Consider the following 21,459-nt stretch of genomic DNA (forward strand, 5'->3'; position numbering starts at 1 on the left):
ATCCACTTTGGACTTCTTGCTCCTTCCTCAAAATTACCTAGTACTGGTCCCTTTTTTTTGAGATAAGGCCTTAAATTGAGCAGATGATACCACTTTTCCCCAGTCTAATGACCCCTGTTTTCCTGGAAAGGAAGAGTACATGTCTTCTAATGCTCAACCCTACGGGGCACAGGGTCTCACAGTCATCAAGAGAATGAACTTCACTGCAGCCCCTCCCTCCCTCCCACCCCCCCCACCCCGCAGTTGAAGCCTACCCTCGTTTATTGCAGTTTTTGCAACATTCAGATTTAAATGAGTCTGTCTGTGAGTGCTGTAATGTCCACAATTGTAGACAGGACCAGGCCTCTTTCTAGCTCATACAGATGTCAGGTTGCCTTGAAAGCACATTTCAAACCTGAGAACCAAGAGTGGTGCCCTGTTACTCCCCTCATTCATGTGGACAAATCAGCAAATGGAGGGGCTGAACTCTTGCTGGCTTCGGTTTGAGGTAAAATTCAAAAAGACATTTTCAGGATGCTGCAAATAAGCCAGCTGTAGGTGCTTCTTGAGTTGTTTCATCTGTCATCTCTGAACACTGGAGTTCTGAAATGTTATAAGCCCTTAATCTCATTGTACAGATGTATTTTTCTTTGAAAGCATAACCATATATAGGCACTACTTTAATTGCCCTTTTACTTCGAATAAGCCACTCAAGTCCTATTTTCAGAGGTCTCCTTCTTAATTCTTTTGGGGTTTTTTTTAGGCTAACACTATTTCATCACATACTGATATATTTTAATCATAGATTAAAAACACAGTTACATGCTGTATGAGAAAAATAGCTGCTTCATATGGTCTGTTGTCCTCAGTAAAGAAACACAAACTCCTGGAGCACAACCTGCAGTTCAGAGATCAGCCAGCAGAACTCCATGTTACCCCTTCAATGACATTTTAGAGTGCAGCAAACATTCATCTGTTGCAGTTCATCCCAATTTGTTAAAAAATAATCAAGACCTAACATGTTCTCGAGCACTGTTATTAACACGCTTTCAGATATCTATATTTATTTCTTTGGACAAACAATTCTATTAATCAGTTTAAGCCAATACCCTGACCAAGCTGTCTTTCTCCTTTGAGTGCAATAGATAGCAAAGAGAATTGCTAATGATTTTTCCAGCCAAGTTTCTTTAATGGACTTCAAATCAAATCTGGGGACTGATTCTGCATTGATAGCTTAGCAGAAGTACTAGCAATGTAGGTTCAGATCTCTAGGGACAGTTACAAAGGGGGAAAAAATACCTGACCGCCTCCCAGTTATTTCTGTTTGCCTGGGGATTTATATAGTGCCTGTTCTACCTGGATGCCTTTTATTTGTAAGTGGCGTGGAGATTCCCAGCTCCTCTAGGTAACCGGAGGGCACATCCTCGGCGTGAGACAGAGCCACTTGAAGGCCTGAAACAGTAGATTCCTCCGTTAGCTCCAAACCCATTTAGGTGAGCTCTAGTTTCGGGCTAGGGTTTCCCTGTAATCTTGTGTGAATCATAAGACCCCCCAGTATCAGGACATCATAGATGAAAAGGAAGAAACTATACTGGCAATACAGTGGGACAACCGGTAGCTGGATGCCTATCAATCAGACATTTCTCTTGGTTCTTTCTTGCTCCAGAAGCGTTATTAGTGCATCATCTTTCTCCTGGCTAGACAAAGCTCTGAGGACAGCATGTAAGAGCTGGATCACTGCCATTTTCACAAACAGTTCCCCTTCACTTTTTGAAACGGCAGTGTGCTGCTTTTGGAAAGTTAACAAATAATTCTGCACTTAGACAAGAGGAAGACCAAAAAGCTCTTGTTTAGAAAGCCACAGCTTTCCATGCCAGGCAAAATTCCTTAGATGTGGTGGATGTGGACCGTTATGCAGAGACAAACCAATTACAAACCAGAAGCTGAGCAACTCCTAATGAAATTAAATACACCTCTTCCCCTTCTGCTCTATCCATCACTCACTTTAACTACAACCTCTGGTGATATCATTTGGAAGACAGAAAGGCAGCATAACACTGACTTTGTTCTCTGCATTGTCTCTCAGTAATGTGGATGTTTTCCAGGGGACGGTTTTAAGGTGCTGATCGGGATACATTTTACAAATGCTGCAAAAATAAGAATGATTACTAGTGGAAGCCCGCATGGATCTCCAGAGATATGGCAAATAAAGCATATACAATTCTTTCAGGAAACCACAAGTTTTGGTTGATAAATATGACATCAATGAAGGAGACTTTTCAGAGGTGTTTGTTTTAACATCACATGACATATATCAGAGAGCTAATTTTAAAATCAGGTTCAAGAACATATACATTAATGGATTAAAATCTGATGAATTACTGGACTGAAAAAAGTCCTCAGAGTGAAATCATTCACAAACTTGCTACTCTAGCAGGGTCCCAGATGGGCTGGTACTAGCCCAGTATCAACATTTTTCTTAACGAATATTTGTGGATAACCCAAATATTATGAAAATAGTAATTACCAGTGAGGCCAAAGCCTCACTATATATATATAGTTATATACATAGGCTGGTGAGCTGGACCCAACAAACAAAATAAATTTTTGTAAGATATTATGCATTAAAGAGCAAGGAACAAAAGGGCTCTATGTATAGACTGGGAGATTACATCCCAAGACTAGCAACTGTGAAAAGGATTTAGTGGTCACAGTGGCTAGGCAATTCTGCATGATCTCCTATGACAGAAGAGCTTATGAAACTGCCAGGTGTATGAACAGAGGAGGGTCAATAAGAGGTGGAAGACTGTTTTAATCACACTCAGGCATTAGAGAGATTGACAAGGGAATACAGGTGAAAAATTGGAGTGTGCAGAAAACAGACACAAAAAATATTCAAGGGCAGTAGAAAAATGACTTAGAGAAAGAGGCTTGGAGAACTTAGCTTTTTACTTTATCAAAAAGCCTAAGTACTGATTTGACAAGAGCATATAAGTGCCTTTGTAAAAAATAAATATTGGTAACTAAAGGGCTCTTTAATCTAGCAGAGAAGGGCAAGATGAGACCCAGCCACTCAAAACTGAAGCCAGATGCAAAGAGGAAATAAAGTGCATGTTGTTAACAGGGAGGGTGATCTGCCATTAGAACAAGCCAGCAAAGCACATGGTGAGCCCATTTGCTTCAGGCCTTCAGTTCAAAACTTCTTGCCTTCCTCAAAAAGGTACAGCAGCCAAACACAAGTTACTGAGCCCAATTTACAAATAAGCAGGTGAAATTTGTGGCCAGAGCTACACAGGGTGTCAGAAGAAAATGACCTAATGGCACGTTCTAACCTCAAGTCTGGCACCCAGATTTCTCATCTCCCTTTTCTCTGGCCAGTGGGTACTCAAATGTGGAGCAACCATCATGCTATAATAATTATATTTCTGTGATACACATTTTGTGGCTTTTATTCTTGTACTTTTTATTTTCCTTATGGTAAAGCTCTAAGAATTTTAGAAGATATTTTCTAAGCAGCAGGAAGAAGCTGATTTAGATACTTAACAGGCGTAAGAATTAAAGGGAAAAAGGCATTTTAATACACTACATGGCTTTGAAAACCTCACCCTAAAATACATACATTATTAAATCGGCAAGGAAATTGGACCAGTCATATAACTTACACAAACTACACTGTAAATTAATATAAGAGCCAAAGGTCTTCCTTATTTCTAGCCTCTGTCACCACATATCTAAGTGCCTGACAATCCATAACATATTTATCATCAAATCATCTGTGCTAGGTAGAAAACTGCCATTAGTTAAGTTTTGACAAAGCAGAGCTGAGACAGGCAGAGCTCTGGATCTTGTGCCACCATTGCACAGCAAAATCAGAGATGTTCACATTAGTGCTGCCCTCATTTGCTGCATTTACCCAGCCAAGGGCAGAGATGCTGGGTCAGAGCTGGACTTCTGAGCTGGAGTAGAGCACTTCACCAGCTGGCTAGGCTAAACTTGGTATTTTTGGAGCTAGTGCTAAGTCATTTCTCTGCAGTGTAACAAACAATGAATGTGTAGACTCCCCCACAAGAGGGACTCAGCCATGGACACGCAGGTTAGAGTAGATACAGACTTGGGAGATCTGGGTTTACTTAGCTACTGCAGAATCCTTCTGCCTTTGTAGCTTCATGTCTTCTTGTCAGACTCTTAGTCAACACCTCTGTTTGCCATTAATTGTATGTCAAGAAGTGTCTAACAATCTGTGTAATTATTGTTCCTCAGAACTTCACACCCATGGCCACTGCACCCACCAAAAGATTTCAGGCTCTGGATCACAACCAGCATAAACTCAGCTGTTCAGAGCATTATCTTCATGAAATTTTTGGCAAACTCTTTGCAGTGTGAGGAGGCAGCAGCAGCGAAGATACTCAGACCATCGCTTTCTTTTGGCATGACAGTAAAAAAGATAAATTGAAATTATCCTAGAATTTGTTCAGTCAAATGCATGGTTTTATCCAGGGGTTGACAAAATAATTCTAGGTTATAAATTCAAATTCTTCATGAACAATGGGATACAATTTAAATCTCACAAACTTTACAATGGAAGAAAAGAGCAAAATTCTTTCTCTATACATTTTAAAGTAGAAAGACTACAAATTCAAAAATTTCTCATGTCTTGGGTTTTGGAGGCTTTTAATTTTGTCCAACTTCTGTTGGGTTCTTCTTTTAGTGGCTGGCCATATTTAGTGTTCACCTAACGCAGACCATTTCGCCTTCATGGTGTTTTCCTGCATAACGTAGATCCTACAGGGAACTCTAACATATGTTCTAGGATACTCATATTCCTGTTCTCCACAGCTACATGAAGCAAATTGTTGCCTATTCGGCAAAATTCAAGCTAGGTTTTTTGTGTATATACAAGTTAATACAGTAATCACATAAAGTTTATTATATAAAATGAACGTGTCAATGGAAGATCATGTAATCCTGTGTTTAAAGCACTGAACTGGAACTTGGCAGAATGCCAGCATTTTGAGTCAGCCACACAATCACTCTCTGCTTGACTGTCCAACTCTAAGCAAAGATCATGCTTATCCTCTCCTATCTTTTGTCTAACTCCTTTGGTTTAGACTGAGAACTCTTTGGGGTGTAGTATTAAGGACAATAGGACACCCTCTCAGTTGAGGCCTGAAGATTTTTGAACAGTACCAACATCACATTTGAAAAATCAAAATAGTTCCTGCTTTTAGATAGATGGCTTTGCTTTAGCTTCTCAGAAGAGAGGCAGAAAGGACCTGTGTTTGGATCAGAAATGTCTGCAAACTCCGGACTTCGGGGACAGCATGCCTTTGTTCAAGCAATTCTTGCTTTAAACTGCATTTTAGCAGACTACACCTGCCTTCGAAGGAGCTCTGTGATATTCCACCTGAACAGACTGCAGTATGCTAGCAGATTCAATTCTCATGTTCAAGTGAATTACAGAAAGATGAACTCTAACTGCAAACAAGCATCGAAGTCCACGTGGCTAAATGCCAGCGGCTCACTGCTGAGTACTGAGACTAAGCCAACCACTCCAGCCTCAGACCCCACCGCAAGATGTTACCTCTGGCTTGCCACCACTGCTCCTTGATGTGTCACAAATCGTGTCCTCTCCAGCACTGAAATCACCTTTAAATTTCATGCAGAGCAATTCTAATAACTTGGATGGGGGGGCCTTTGAAATGGCTTGCTCGGTGGTGCTTATACACTTGTGATGGTGGATCTCAACTGCTGCAAATTTACAAGCTCAAGCTGGTGTCAGATGCTCCCTGTGTGGATTTCACATGATGCAAACAAATTTACCCATAGCATCACTGTAGCAAAGCAAAACTTACCTCTGTTTTCCCTTTACTTTGACAGGACCTCCTGGTGTCTTCATCTGAACCCCATGCTGTCGCCTGAGAAACCAAAATGCACAAGTCACATGACAATGCCACCAACCACCACATCTGGAGACTCCCAAAGCAAGAGCAAGTATCTCCAGCCAATTTACACAGCCCAATTTAAAAGCAGCACAGTGATGGTAAACATGTATCTCGCTCCCACTGTGCTCACAGTGCACACAAATGATAAATAGATGAGAAGTCCAGAGGCAGAAGCAACTGGAATGTTAACAGAGGACAGACTTTAATTTACATGTAAATACAACTTCTGAATCATCATTCAACTGGAAGGTCCAAGACACAAGCCCCGTACGCCAAGCCATCACCTTTTTTCAAAGAGGACAGCGCTGTACAAAATCGCCAGCTTGCATCACCAAAATGAAAACCTTCCCTACAGCGATGTCCAGTGGTTCTGCACAAATCTGCTGGTCTCCTTAAATCTACCCACAAGATTATCACCTTCTAAGTAAACCTGCAGCAAAGTGAGCTGGATAAAACAACAACTGGGAGCTGACAGGCGAAACCCGGAGAGACGAGAAGCGGGGAGAAAGGCTGGATGGCGATTTGTGATGCCAGACAAGTGGGGTCAGATCCCGACATGGAGTAAAACACATTAGGGCTGAGGGCACTATTGACTGGGGGCTGCGAGACCTGGACCAAGAGCACATGGGATCCCCAGTCAGCTCTGACTGACTCCTTCGCAGCAAAGAGGCCCCTTCCTTCGCAAGAAAAGTTAAGACCAGTAAAGCTGCATTAGAGAGAACTTTTAGATTTAAAATATTCAGCAACATACCCAACCATTCAGTGCCCTTTGCAATTTTCCTCCCTTCAGCACTTTTTTAAAATAGTCCTAACAAATTCAAGCAGGTATTGTTAGCTGGAGGTGAAAATACATATAAACATCCATACTATACATAATACATCATTCTGAGTACAAGAAAAATAGCTCTGTTACATAGGGAAAGGCCAGGCTTGAAAAGTTCAGATACAGATCCAAAGCTCCCCTAAAAGAGCCAGGATTTCTTTTTTTTTCCCCCAGTCCATTACCAACGCAGGAAATGGCTTCAAAGTTCGGTCCGGATCTGAACTCTTCTTGAACCTTCTCACTGCAGCCAATATATTTTTTTAAACTCTGGGCTTCCATAGAAATTGTCCCCTTGATACATGATAAATCCTGGTTTTTGCAGGAGAAAGATGGGAGACCAGTAAGAAGACAGGATCAATTTTCCCTCCCCCAGCTCAGGTCCATGAAGACACTTGCTCAGAACCGCAAGAAATACCAGAACCGAGGAAATGCATTTATACAGAACATTGGGGGAAGGGATATTTCCACCTCACTCAGAAAAAATGGTATCTTCTCCATTAGCTGAACATTCAGTTCAATTTGGCTTGAAGTAGGACTTTATGAGCACAGGCAAAGACCTGGTGGGAGAAGGGAAGAGCACAGATCTTTCCCTGGGAGTCGCTTGGGAAATACCTCCCATGTACTGCAGTCCAATCCAGGCTGAAGGCCAAAAGCTTGTGCCTCAGAAGTGTTTTTGTGAGAGCTGGAATAAGTCTTTGCTGGAAAGGATCATTTAGCCATATCCTGAGAGGGGATATGTCACTGGATGAGAGAGCTCACGTCGATAAGCCATCACAGGAGAGCAAGGAATTTTGACTGGTGACTCCCAGGAGCCCTTGACATCTGCAAAACAACTGCAGAGCAGCATTTTGATCCCCAGTCCTGAATCTAGCCCATATTCATCTAACCACGGTATCCTTGCACCTTGGGTCAATTTTTGACAACCTTAATTAAAAAAAAAAATCCAGAAAAGAGACAGGTTATTAGGTGGCTCTTCTTCCCATTTCAAAAACAGAGACAGAGCGCTCTCCACTATACAGCCCAGTTTACCTTAACAGTGCTTGACATGACAAAATGAAAACAAAAATCCCTTGTTACTTCAGCAATCAATGCTGCTTCTCTGCAAGTACTCTGGGTCTTCTGGGATTGCAGCAACGCAAGAGAAGAATTTGGCCTCCTAGGGGACACCTAGCTCTTCCTGCCAGACACCTGCACCGCTGAGCTTTGAGGCATGTTGTAAACAGGGCTCATGTCAGAGCACTGGTCCCCTCCAGCTATGTTCTCCGTGCCTAAATGTTTTCTTTTATTAGGCAACGCTGCCCTTCAGCTTTCTGAAGCACTACCTTGATGAGTCTAGTGATAACAGAAGTTCTTGGTGATGGCTCAAATTATAGGAACATGTTGTTTGTGTCTGCACCATTAGTCAGGGTGCACTTCATTAGAGCTAAGAGGATAATTAAGCAATATGGCAATCCAGAGCATGCTTTACAAGTCCCACACATGTCTTTGGCGGGACAGGGAGGAGCTAGTTTGAGGGCTGAGTAACTCCAATGACCTCTAGTGACTCAAAGAAAATATTCATGACCCTGCAAAGGAGAACATCTTGTCAATAATAAAAACATAATTGCAAAGCCAAGGAGCTAATGTGTGTTTAAATAATTGTACTGCAAGGTATGAATATTCACCAGTCGGCTGACCTACAGCCTAGACAAGTCCTTCTGCTGGGCTCCCAGTAGCCCCCACACATCTGTGGTCATGGCCTTTGGGTTGGATCTGGTACAAGGTCCTGGGCAGTCTCAGACCTCTGAGCTTGGGGCTTTCACATGAGCTTTCCAGCATTGTTTGGTTTCTTTACTTGACTGATCAGCTGTCTTTTCAGATCAAAATGTCCCACTCTTTTCACCTCTGTTGTCTTGGGCTTCTCTGTGCAAACTCCCTGTGTAATGCTGGTGCTCTACTTTCTGCATCTCACTGGTATGTCCAACCCAAGCCCCTCCTTCCCAGATGAAGTTTTCTTCCTCTGCCTTAGATTCATTTTGCCCCAGTAGCAAACTACAACCTGGACATTTGACAGAGAAACCTTCAGAAAGACCTCTCTCTTCTGGAGTACATCTGTCTGTACCCGTGTTTCTCAGTGAGGCAGACACCTAACACTTGTATAACACTACAGCACTGTAAGGGATGCTTTGTACTTTTGCCTCCTTACCCGATCATAATGCTTCTCCATAGCCAGCTTCTTGCACACTGACTTAGGTACCTCCCCTCCCTTTCCTCATCTCCCTCAATAAACCAAATTAATACTATTTCTTTTTACTGCTGCAAGCTGCCTCTGCACACTTGGATGAGGTACAAACTGTATCCACCAGAAGTTTTTGGTCACTCAGTTGGGTCATCATCCTGAATTTATGATACATTTTCTCAGTTGTCTGAGAAATTTAAGTTTCCCAGCTCCAGAAAACACATCTGGGATTATTTTTGTACCTCCTGCTACACATGTCAGTCAAAAGTAGTAGAGTAGACACCTCTGGACCCATGTGGCAATAAAACAACTTTCATGGCATGGGTCATGGAAAACAGATCCTGGATGAAGATGTGACAAATTTGGGAACAAAGCTACATACAAACACAGGACAGTATGTATTTTCTCCTAGCTGTTTCCCTACTTGCCATGTGCTTAAGCAACCAAGCAAACACTTTCTTAGGCTGTCAGGATGTCAGCAATTCCTCCCCTTACATCCTTACCAAGGGCACTCCAGCTCCTCATGCTACCTCCTTACAAGCATTCCAGCATCACTTCCCTCCTGTATTTCCAGAAGAAATGCGGTTTCTAACTGTGCTCCCAGCCACTTTGAGGACCTCCGCTACAGCCACGTGGCCCACGTGCAGAATGGGGGAAGACGAGATTCATATGCCGTACAAATGAAACAACCAGCTCAGGGCTGCAGCTGCTGTGTAAGACAAAAGCCACGCAAATCACGAGCAGGACTGCCCAGCCACCCGTGCAGACAGGCAAGAGAGTACTAGCAACTTTGTCCCTGAACTGGAAATGCAATTAAATGTGCCTGCCTTCAGCCTACTTGCATGGACACCTGGTTCTTCACATCTCTATTTCTGTTCTTGAGTTCTATGCATGCAGATTTTCTCAATTAGAAAAAAGGGAGGGGAGTTGTGTGTTATTTCTGCATCTTTAGGAAGTCACATGAAGGAGAACAATCACAGAAGCAGCAGTGGTGTACAACCACGTGTACCTGGTGCAACACTGCCCAACTAGAAATTAACAGAAATGGGCCACGATGGCTAAGCTCAGTGCATATGTGGATATTCAAATGTCACACTCAGACACAGAAAGAAAGAGTTAATGTCTCTTCTAATAAATTATAAGCATTACAGTTTGCCTCCAGTTCAGACTGCAGATGAACAGTGCTCTAGAAATTCTAGCTCGTCGTGTGCTGTCAAATCAGTTATTCAGCACGCGCTGCTGAGAGGAGCTTTCTAGATACCGTTATTTAATTACCTGCACAAACCCAGTGTTGGCATGCAAAGTACCTGCCCGTCACTAGCAAGTCCTGTTGTCAATAGTTATGTGCATCCTCAAATGCTGATGTGAAAATCTCTCTGACTTCTATGGACCAGATTTAACATTCAGGCCAGCAATTTATAATTACTTCAAACACCACATATGAATTTAATAGATTAAGCATATGCTAATCCCTGCACTGTACTTGCACAACAGGGGTTGCAGGTTTTTGTGCAAGACCAGAACATTGCTTTAAAATTGGAAAGTGAAGACTGGAAGAGAATAGGTTACAAGCATATTTATTGGGTAAATTAAACCCTTTCTTAATTTCCAAAAAGTCTTTTATTACAAACCTATCCATCTGTTACCAACCTCGCTTCCATTAAATAAGTACTCCATGCAAGCTCCTGGCAGCCTTGCACACCTGCAGACAGACCCAGAATTATGTTGTTCTCTCCTATTAGGGGAAAAAAGTGTAACACAAAAATGTGCATTGTGTATGTTTGGAAGGAGATGAAAAAAAACAAGTACAGACTTACTGCAAAAAACCAAAACAAAACAGGGACTGATTCTGTGAGATGCCCAGCATTTCCTAAAAGGTACTGAGTTCCCCAGGTTTCTGCTAACATCAGCAGAAGCAGCAGCAGCACGTTGTGTCCCAGGCTTGGGTCTGCAGGGATTGCTAATGGCAGGAGCTTCCATTTCCATCAGCTCTCCGCAGTACCCACAGGAGACTTCTCAATCTGCCCACGGAGTAAGAAGTGATTTTGGTTCTTCGCTTGTGCCGTGCAGGGCACCCCAAGCAGAGCCTGCCAGTCACATCACCCTTTGCTGAGTTATGCATGAGGAAGGAGGGCAGGAGGTGTTGTGATATGACAGTTATTGTTCGCTAGAGATCTGCGCTGGCAGAGTCATTTCTTTCCCTGTGTATTTATTTACATCTTCCTTTCCGTAACTGTACAAGGCACTAGTATGTTCGGAGAAATGTACCTCTGGAAAAAAAAGACTTGCTTTGAAGGCAGCTTCCTGGATTCCTTATACTGGCCCCAAATCTCTGCATTTCTTATTTACATTTATAAATTTTTTGGGGATCAGCTCATTTCACAGCAAGGTATGGAAACTTTTCTCCAAATCTGGGGAGAGAGGAACATGAAGGGACCATATTTCTGCACTGCATTTAATATCTGCCAACTTTAATGGAAATAAAGCACATATTTACATACCCTACCGGACCAGTTTAGCTTAACCACGTGCTTAAGGACTTTGCTAAATTGAGGTGCAGACCAAGTCCTTCACGCAGTGGCTGCCCAGAGGCCATTTCATTCCCCTACAAGATGTCAGCCTCAATTTTTTCATCCATACTGATGAACAGATTTCAGACCTCTAAAATATCACCCATAGATTCTTGCTGATAATGACAAATCCATTTCATAAGTTTCTTTCAATGTTTCGATATACTTTGCAGTCTCTACACAAGATAGCACCAGTGTAAATCTACCCTCCCCTGGGCAAATTCTACATCATTTAAAAGAAACTGGTAAGTGCTGGGTCTTACAGCACTTAGAAGAAAAAAATCTTTGAAAGAAGTTCTACAGGCTGGATCCAGAAAATCCATGAAAAGGCTCTTGTTTAACTTAGGTTTCTATGATGTGTACTGTAAAAACATTTCTACAACACTTTAGCTATTTCTTCCCTATTTAATCCTCCAGGACTTCTCCATAAAGACTTGCTGCCTTAGTCTAAAAGTGGAAAGTTAAATTCCCTTTTTGAAGCATCGGCTTTTGTCTCTCGAGGACAAGGCACATTTACAGTGCTCTATAAAAAATAACTTACTGAAATCTAACTTCTTAATAATAAAGCACAGTAGCTTAATACCCTAGAGGCCATTTCTGAAGTTCCAACACTGGTAATTTATTAAAACTGTGATAAACATGTCTGATAAACAGATAGCTAATACCAAAAGAACATAATGCCAAGCTTCAATAAATAGTTCTGCTGCATACTGCAGTATACAAACTACAGATCACTGCTGTGTGCGGTGACAGGTATGAAGAATGATCACAGGATTCAGTCAATTCATTGCGGGGAGTGGAAGGGGCTTGGATGAAAGGAATTGCATTGTGTTTTATCAAACTATTAATTGATTTCCCTTAAGTGATCTCAGATCCTTCGAGATGTGGTAAAACTCAAGCTGTTTGCTTCATTTAAACTAAGTACCCTCAGTGCCTATCAAGAGACTGGCCCAGTCGCACAGCTCTTCTGGAGCAGCTGGACAGTAAGTCGGCTGCAGAAGACCTCAAAATGTAACACTTAGAAGATGGAGGTTGGCAAACACGGAAAAAAATCCATCACTGGGTTCCAGTTCCCATAACATTAATCTCTGAATCACACCTTCTCTCTATAAACACAAGTCAGCCTCTTACTATACTGGGATTGATTTTGGCCTGGCATTTATTGGCTGCTGAAGACGATCGCTCACTCTGTTCATGTCAGAGCAGAAGCGGATGCTACATACTGGCATAGTAAGGATGGAATAATTCATCAGAAAGAAGGACTTATTTTAAGAATGCATCTTTAACTCAGCTCCCAATAATACCATCTTTGGATACTCATGTTCCTCTATCTCACAACTCTTACCATAGTCTGAAGGAAGTTCCTCTGCCCTGGCTCACCTATTTTACAAAAATTACATAAATGGTGTACCTCTGCACCCACTAGGCAGGGAGGACAATTTCCAGGAGGTCTGATTATGTTCTCTTTGTTGGTTTCATTCTTAAGCCTCACTAATTTAGAGTCGAGTCTGTCCTCCCACCTTATGTTTTCAGACTGTATGCACAGCCAGATGAGCATCACTGTAACAGCCGGCAGAACAGGGCCTCAGCCTCCAGCTATTGGGGCTCTACTTTCTCTGATCAAGTTATCCCAGCCCGATGAGCTACTGTACGTCAGCTGAGTTGTGGTAGCCCACTCTGTTCATGGTTCTGTCTTATCTCGGACGCAAGGTAAAATACTTGTTTAAATCCTTCACAGTCTTCCTCCCGCGCAGAGAGCACATCCCAGTAACGCAGCTCTGCGGTGAGCAGTAAGCTCCTGTACCTCCGCTGTGTGTCTGCGCGCACAGACACAACCTGTTTTCAACTGCAAATGGTACCAACTCCTGTTCGAGGGAGAGTTTTCAGCTGCTTTGAGTTCTTCTTGGATGGTCAATGCTACTGATTTTCTCTCTTTCACAGCTTCAAAACCCCTTCTTATTTACTTGTATTATAGGAGCGCATAAAGGCATGAACTGAGATTGTGACCCCATATTTCTAGGCAATATACAAACATGCTGTGGGAGAGAATTGCTATCTGAGAGCACTTACAAGCTAAACAGACAACACAGGCATATGGGAGGAAAGGAAAACCAGAAGCACAGAGAGGTCAGCTGACTAGGAAAAGCCACCGAGCATGTCAGAGGCAGAGATGAGCACTGGACTTTGCTCTCTTGAAGACTAAAAACTTTCCTGTCTAGCACAAAATGAGTTCTTAGATAGCATTTTTTTTGCTAGTATCACAAAACGCATCCACTGAATCGGTGGTGTGCAGAGGGAGCAGGTTTAGAGAGTAGAACAACGGGCGAGATGCCACGCATCCCGTTCTCTTCTTGCTGACATCTTCGGGCACAGTCACAGCCCAATGTACAAAACCAAATTTAGTTTTGGTGCCTTTGACTTCCATTTGTCCTGCAGAAGATTCTGTTAAACAACATAGGGTGCGCAAATCAGACATTCCCCCCTCTCTGCAGTGTCAGGTAGGAATTTACAACTCCAGAGCATGCATTTCCTTATCTGAAAGGAGCATTGTGTGAGGCTTAACAGATCGTTGTTCCTACAGTGTACCCAGATGGAAAGTACTGTACAAGTACAAAGTTTTATTATTAAAGACAATTGTCTAAAGCTTTAGTAAAGAACATTTGATACCAAGTACTAAAACTAAAACAGTGTTTTCTAAGATAAACAATACATACAGTCACATCCAGGCTACAACCTGTACTTTTCAGCTCTTGGGAGTTTTAGTGTACAAAGGACAGCTTACAATGGAGCAGCCAGCCCAACCTTGAGGAGGTACTGTCAAATTAAAATTCATATCTGTAGCAAGCAGATTGACTTGCCTGTGCTTTAAGCATACTTTCAGTAACCCTGACGTAAAACATTTGTACCTTGATGCTGAATTCCACGCAGAGGAGAATTCGAGCTTTTTTACATAATGGAACTTTTTTTGTCATCCAGATTTGCAGTTTTCATAGTGCCTGTGAGCCTCCATTATAGCCCAGGACTCCCTGTGCAAGCCTGTGTAGGTAGAGCCTTGCCAAAATGCATTATAAGTAAAGCGTAGTAATATACGAGGCATCAGGTAGCAGTGGATGGCAGAGCATACCCACACAAGAGGGAAAGGTTTCGCCTCACCAGCCACATAACTCATTGCGAGGTTTTGGTAACCAGAAAAGTTTTAGTATACCAAGGATGGGATTCTTCCGAGGCACAAAGAGGACAGAAGAGCAGAAGGCACATTAACCACGGGGATGCTGGCTTCATGGGCTGATTCAAAGTGGGGTGGGAAGTGATAAACAGGTCTGTGAAAGACCCATAAAATTAATACAAGCACTAATGCAATGTAACAAGGATACACCCCAAAGACAGAGGAATCAGTGGAAGGGTGCAAAGACACCGGTGATCCAGCAATACGAGGAGCTATGGATGGGATGCTACACCTGAACAGAAGGCTTGTGGAAGCCAGGAATGATGCCCAGATTACAGCTTTTAGCAAGAGGTCAGATTGCACTGCTGTCCACAAGGGTAAAGAAAGAAGGAGTGCGTGCTCTGCTGTGGCTATATGCCGAGCTTAGACTGACAGCTACGTATTTATGCAGCAATGTGCGATGAACATGCCAACATGTTACTTTGGAAGAAAGATACAGCTCTGAAGAAGAGAGAGAAAGATGGTACTGGATTTCTGTTTCCACTATCTAGTGTTTGTATTTTTATCATTCTATGTAAAGAAAAATGTCAGTCTGTGACAATGATTTCATTTTGCTCATGATCTACCTCATTTTGCTTGAAAGTGCGTAACACCAGAATGATTTAGTTGCAAGTACTATATGGGAATGCTTATCTTCTTCTGAAAGCAACTTAATCCATTGGATATTTCTATTGCTTTTAAGCGTGCAAAAGCATGGACAGGGCCAAATGCAAACTGATATTCTTAGTTAACTGGGACATTTGGTGTGCTAGTAAAAAAAAGACCTTAAAGCTCTCACCTGTAGCCAGTTTAGAATGAATGACAACATCGAGAACTGGAGGATAGCACAGATGATGTTAAGGAAGGATGACTTACAGTGCTTCCTATTACTGAAGATCAAAAGCGTACAGAAACTGAGACAAGACTTCTAGCATACTGGGTAATTAAGAACCACAGTGGAATTTGGTTTCTTGCCATGTCACATTCAGTTTATAGCTTATGACAACAAACATTTACTAAATGTACTGGAGATTACAGACACATAAGATTATATGATAAATCAATAAAATAACTAAATAAAGAGGTTAAAATACACTCAGTCGAAAATGATTAAAGAAAAATTCCACTGCAGGCAAGCACTGGTCGGGAATACAAGCACAGCCGATGCACATGCAGATGCAGTTGACGCTGGCCAGGTGGGTACCACACAACACACTTTCTCACACCACCAGCATTGTTTATTCTGTAAAGAACAGGGCTTTTTGTGGTTTTGTTTTTTCCTTCAGTTGCTACAAACAAGGTACAACAAGCTATTCCTAAGAAGCAAGCCGATGAACGGAGTCACAGCAATGGTCGCCCTTGATAAAGTGGAGGCAATTCTTCCTTCGAGGCCCCTCTACCGCCAAAAGATGTCCATCTCCACCCCTTTATGTTCTTTGGCAGAGTCGCCATTCAGAACAAAATCCCTCCTTCCTCTTTGTGGGCTCCACTGATGGATGTGACAAGACTTCTAAGCAGTCTCCTCTTACTGTTTTGCACAATGATTTCTGGAGTAGGAGGTTCAAAACCCCTGCCAATGGACCAGCCCATATTCAGCACAAAATCAATTTACCATGGCTATAGTCTCCTTTGTATTTCTGCATCAAGCAAGGCAATTTTATTCTCCTTCATTTTTCTGCCCTGGGTTTCCTTCTCATTGTGCCTCTTTGAAGCTCACTGCTATGTAGAGATGTTAAGGGTTCTCCACTATACATTTTTTTGTGTTCCCTCCCCCCCGGCTTCCGAGACAGACTGTACAAATCCTGCACAGTCAAGTGAGTGCATTTTTGTGCACCCACATTATGAAAAGCAATCTTCCCATATATGCTTCAAACCAAAAATGTAATCACTAAAGCACATGTGAAACCTCTGTGTATTATCAGCTTTCTAAAGTGGGGAAGTCTTGCATTCTTTATTCCTCTCCAGGTTATATCATTGAATATACTTGTTCAGCATTTATTTGTTTGCTTTGAGAAGGAGCTAACATAAGTTTGAGGAAATACCCAATTTGGATCTGATTCTCCCAACAATTAGGCTGAGATTCAGCAATCAAAATCAGCACATCCTGCAGTATTAGAGACTAATGAAGAACTCAAGATGACATTTTCCCTGTTCTGTGCCTCCTGTTTTTCTTTAGGGAAATCACATCCATTGCATTGCGGGGGACGGGGGGGGGTGTTTATACTCTTTCAGATGACAAACACTGCAATATATTCTCATTAAAATCATATAAGAGGTTGAACATGGTTTGAGTCCTGGCTTGGCTTGAACAAAGGGGGCAGCGCGCAATTAAACAAATAAACGTGCATGCGATTCCTGGTTGTACACTTAAGCTTGGTGTAGTACAACCCAAAGGGAAAAAAGGCACTTGAAATCTTTAATTAAGTGAAAGATTCATTACTGAGACCAAATGAAAGCTTTGAGATTATTTTAATTAGCCAAGGCCAGTTTTGTGCAAGCCAGAGAGACTGGGAAAGTTTTGCAAGGCAGGCTGAAAACAGAGATCCCGCCTGAGCCTCCCTGTACCACGGGAACTTAAGTGAAACCAGACTCTCTCTCCTGCTCTTCCCCATTTTAAAGTAATAGTTTTTGAGCTTGAAGAATATGGGCAAAAATTTCTAAATCCTCAGCTAAAAAGGAGTCTTTATATTTTCCCTGTTCAATACAGCAGATGTACGCCTGAACTTCCATTTGTTTCGCACACCTAGAGAAAGGATCCAGACTCCTGTTCCTAGACATCAGGATTTTGACATGGACTGTGGAAGCACATGAAATACTCAGCTGCACTCTGTTAGGCATTTCTGCTTAAAATTAAATGGCAATCCTTGCCCCAGTGAGCTGGAATCCTAGGGTTAAGGTGAAAGACAATGCGTGGCTGCAAAAAACAGGCAGAGAGAACAAGAGCGAGCAGTGAGATGACTGATATTTGCAATCAGGGAGTACACATGGCGTGCAGGCAAGTGTGGCGCAAGCTTCCCAGGAAAGGTTTTGGCAACACACCTAGATTTTGACCTTTAGACTCCCTGGCTTCTACGGGGTTTGGTGCTCAGCATCACAAACTGTCAGGAAATGTCATTTCTGATAAATCACTAATAACCAAGAATAAGTAGGACCTTTCAGATGTTACCAGGCTGGGCTAGAAGAGGAATTCAGCGATAAAAAGTCCCCCATGTTTCATAAAACAGATTTCAGTATTTTTTTAATTGTTCTATAGCTACATTGTGCATTATATCTGCTTTCCTCTGCCAGGTGCTCTTGATAAGCTAATTACAGCCTTCTGCTTATTTCATGTCAAGCTTAACTCCCCAGTCTGAGCCTAGCCTGCAGTTCTGGCATGTTTTTTCCTTAATCTAAGACCATCTGTGCTCCATCAGCAAGGAACACTTAAATACAGAGAAAGTGAAGAACCAACAGGGTTGAATTCCCTGTACGCTGCCCCCAACTCCTCTCCCCAGCATTTCCAATTAAGTGTGAAGCCAACATCCATCCAGTCCTAAATACACCGGAAGGTTTTGGGCAGGCTACAGTTATCTACAGATGCAGCAACACTTTCAGTGGTCAGTGGGGAAATGACAAGCCAGAGAGGACCTGAATCTCTTCATTCTTTACATCAAAACCTTCACATTTCAAATACCATCACATTACCAGCAATACATGCAGTGGTTGAGTTCAGCACTTGATCAACGTAAAATCAAATACTTGTCTTAGAGGAGCAGAAGGAGTTAGTTTGGGAAAAAAAGTGATGCTGTTGATTTATCAAGAATCCAAAAGATATTTCTCAAGTCTTATGTTTATTGCTGCAAAATGGAAGTGCACAACAGTTTAAATCAAAACTGGACTGCAACGTTAGGGAAGGTGGGTCTCCGCCCTCTCCTGTCCCATCACCAAAAGTTCCAAGTGTTTCTAACCCCTACTGCCCGGCTGGACGCAGTCGCTGCCTGCTGCCGCTGTAAGCGGCCAGAGCCCCACCGCTGCACGTAGCATCAATCCACCTAGCTTCCTCCGAAGGCTGGGAAACAGATGCCTTCAGACTCCCTGCTTGGTCTGTCACAGTTTGCCCTGCTTCTGCCTCCTTTTTTCCAACACCAGACGTCAGCACCTGATGCCGCAGTGAGCTCTGCCAAGCTTCATCTCTACAAGGAATTTATTTGCTCCTTCCCCTGCAAAGAAGACTCTGATGCAGTGTCTTTTATTCCTTCCTCCCAGCTCCTCTGTTCTGTTCTCCAGTCTGCGCTCTCCTGCCAACCCAGGATTTATTTTCCAATTTCCTTCAGTTTGAGTCCTGCCCTTACGTTCCCCCTGCCACCTGTCTCTTCCCTCCCCTCCCCTCCTTCCCGTTTGCATTTGACCTCTACCAAGGTCAAAGATTCCACAAATGGGGTCTAAGAATATGCCTTATAATTAAAACGAGGGAATACAAAATGATTCTCCAACAGAATTAATGCAGCATACTTCTTCATGCTTCTTCTTTCTAACTCCTTTTTGGTGGTTTTCACATTTATCTTGTACTGAAAAAAATAATATTTTTCTTTTTTTCTGCCTTGTTCTTAAATCCTCAGTAACTGATCTCACAGCAAAAGCTACTAAATTTATAACAATTATAGTAGCCACATACATTTTTTTTTCCTGTCACTGTGTTTACTACTATTATATTTATGAACTATTGATCATTCCTTTCTGCCCCATGCATCAAAACCCTCTCCTCTTAGGCAACTGCAGTTTGTGTCTTAATACTCCCAGGCTAACTTAAGAACTTTTTTGTCATTCTTAATAAAGCTTAAATCACTTCTCTTTGAGCAACCTTGCAGTCTATTCAAATGGCTGCAGCCCTGTTATTCCTTTTTGTTTACTTATAAGGTATTAAAACACTCTGTTTCAAAAACCTCAAAACCGTGTGTTGTCTCCTGTCTGAAGTGATCAATTAGTAATTAATGTATGGAATTTGATCCACATTCTTGACACAGTGTTTGCAATGAAAACATTTTTATTAACCCTCCCCCCCAAAGCTGTTCTTTTTTAAACAAATTTACAGTATTATTTATATTTTAAGTATTTTTATCTGAAGGGATGCATTTTTATTGCATTTTTCCCCTGCCAGACCCCAACTACTCTATTTTTACATTAAACAGTTTTCATTTAAGAAGTTTAGAAAAAAGTAGTGAAAAATGGATCCATTTTAAACATGCAGACATGCTGAAGTTGCATAATTGCTTACCTAGAAAGCAGGGGTGAAGAGAACAACTGCTTAATATCACATGTACTATGAATCAGAATATAACAACTTTGCAGACTCAAGATTAAGGCAAATGCCCTACATTTACACGTACACATCATCATGTATAATACTTAGATCTTAAACAGAAAGCCACGTATTTCAAAGCACTTCAAGAGGACAAGTATCATTATCTCAGGTTCATGTGTGGAGGAAGCAAAGCACAGACTGGAGGTGGCTGGAAACCGCCTCACCTCCCCACAGCTGTCTACAAGTGAGGCAGCTAGTCTGTGCTATCCAAACTCTCCTTATAGGGAATGGAAAGGAATATGTGATTGTTCTGCATATCTCCTTCTACTGACTCCCCATGCTTGGTCTCCCCAATCTCAGAATAGCTTAGTCTCTACTCGGTCACGTTACCAATAAAAATGTATCAGATATAGCTATAACCATGGTGTGGTAACTTTTAGATGAAAGACGCATTTCAGTGACAGTAGAATACCTGTAAGATCATTGTTCCCATTGACTGTCCAAGCTGTGGTGGCATCCAGCACCTCGTTTATACCCCACATCCCTCACCCTCCTCCAGTGGTACAACCCAACCCAACCTTCCTCTCCCATCGCCCACCCATTAGCAGGTAACTCACAGCAGCTGTTGCCTGCTGTTGTTTAGCCAGGGGTTTGCTACTCCTCCTGCAGCCTTGAAGAAAGGCTTCTGAGCCTGAAAACTTGCCATCCTCCTCCAGTCAAAGTGGCTGGAGATGCCGTAGGTATAGTCAAGTTTATGCCTGTTTACTCGCCTGTCCTCTTAGGACATGGGTTGTGCTTTCCTTGAGCTCAGCCTGGGGAACCTCAGCCAAAGCTCTTTGAGGCTCTCAAAGGATTCAGGGAAGCTGCGCCTGCCATGCTGAGACAGGATCGATGTCCTGTGGGAGCGATGAGCAAACTGTTCCCGTCTCTGCTCCCCAGCTCCGGGTCCCTGGCAACAGCTGTGCAGGCCACGTTAGTGACTGCTGTGCAGCTCCAGGCTCCAATAATCCCCTCGTATTAGTCATTCAGAACTGTTGCGTTTAAAAGAAGCTGTAAAACACACATTAGCTAAACTGTTACTAACAGAGAAAAGCAGGATTATTTATCTAGGGAAAAAATGCACACACTGACATGAAATGTATTTACTATAAAACAATTCTTTTTTTCTAAGAGCTCAATAGTTGGTTTTAAAGGAAACATATGAGGTCATTCATGGGCCCTTTTAGAGAGGTGCAAATCAATAAATGGTGATTTTTTAATGCTCTCATTATAAATGACTGGATGCTATTAGGGTCAAACTTAATCCTGTGCAGAGAGCCAGTGCAAGGGACGTGAATCATTTAAATCTCACTTAAGCTCTGCTTTGAGAAAAAAAGCTAGCTATTTCTCTGTATTCTCAGTCTTAAAAGAAGAAACTGCTGCTTTTTTGCAGTAATTGGTC

General features: G+C 42.3%; 1 protein-coding gene across 1 annotated transcript in view; it reads right to left on the reverse strand.

Annotated features, from left to right (window-relative positions):
• The window catches only part of SEMA5B (semaphorin 5B), a gene marked incomplete at both ends in the record, with an annotated part of 133,929 nt that overhangs the window by 70,194 nt on the left and 42,276 nt on the right, over positions 1-21,459 (reverse strand). Inside the window, one exon of the mRNA XM_082314454.1 lies at positions 5,832-5,894. Within this exon, the coding sequence (XP_082170580.1) occupies positions 5,832-5,894 (63 nt within the window). The remainder of the gene's footprint in view (positions 1-5,831; positions 5,895-21,459) is intronic.

The sequence above is a fragment of the Platalea leucorodia genome (genome assembly GCF_965183815.1).
Source record: "Platalea leucorodia genome assembly, chromosome: 5".
Classification (NCBI taxonomy): Eukaryota; Metazoa; Chordata; class Aves; order Pelecaniformes; family Threskiornithidae; genus Platalea; species Platalea leucorodia.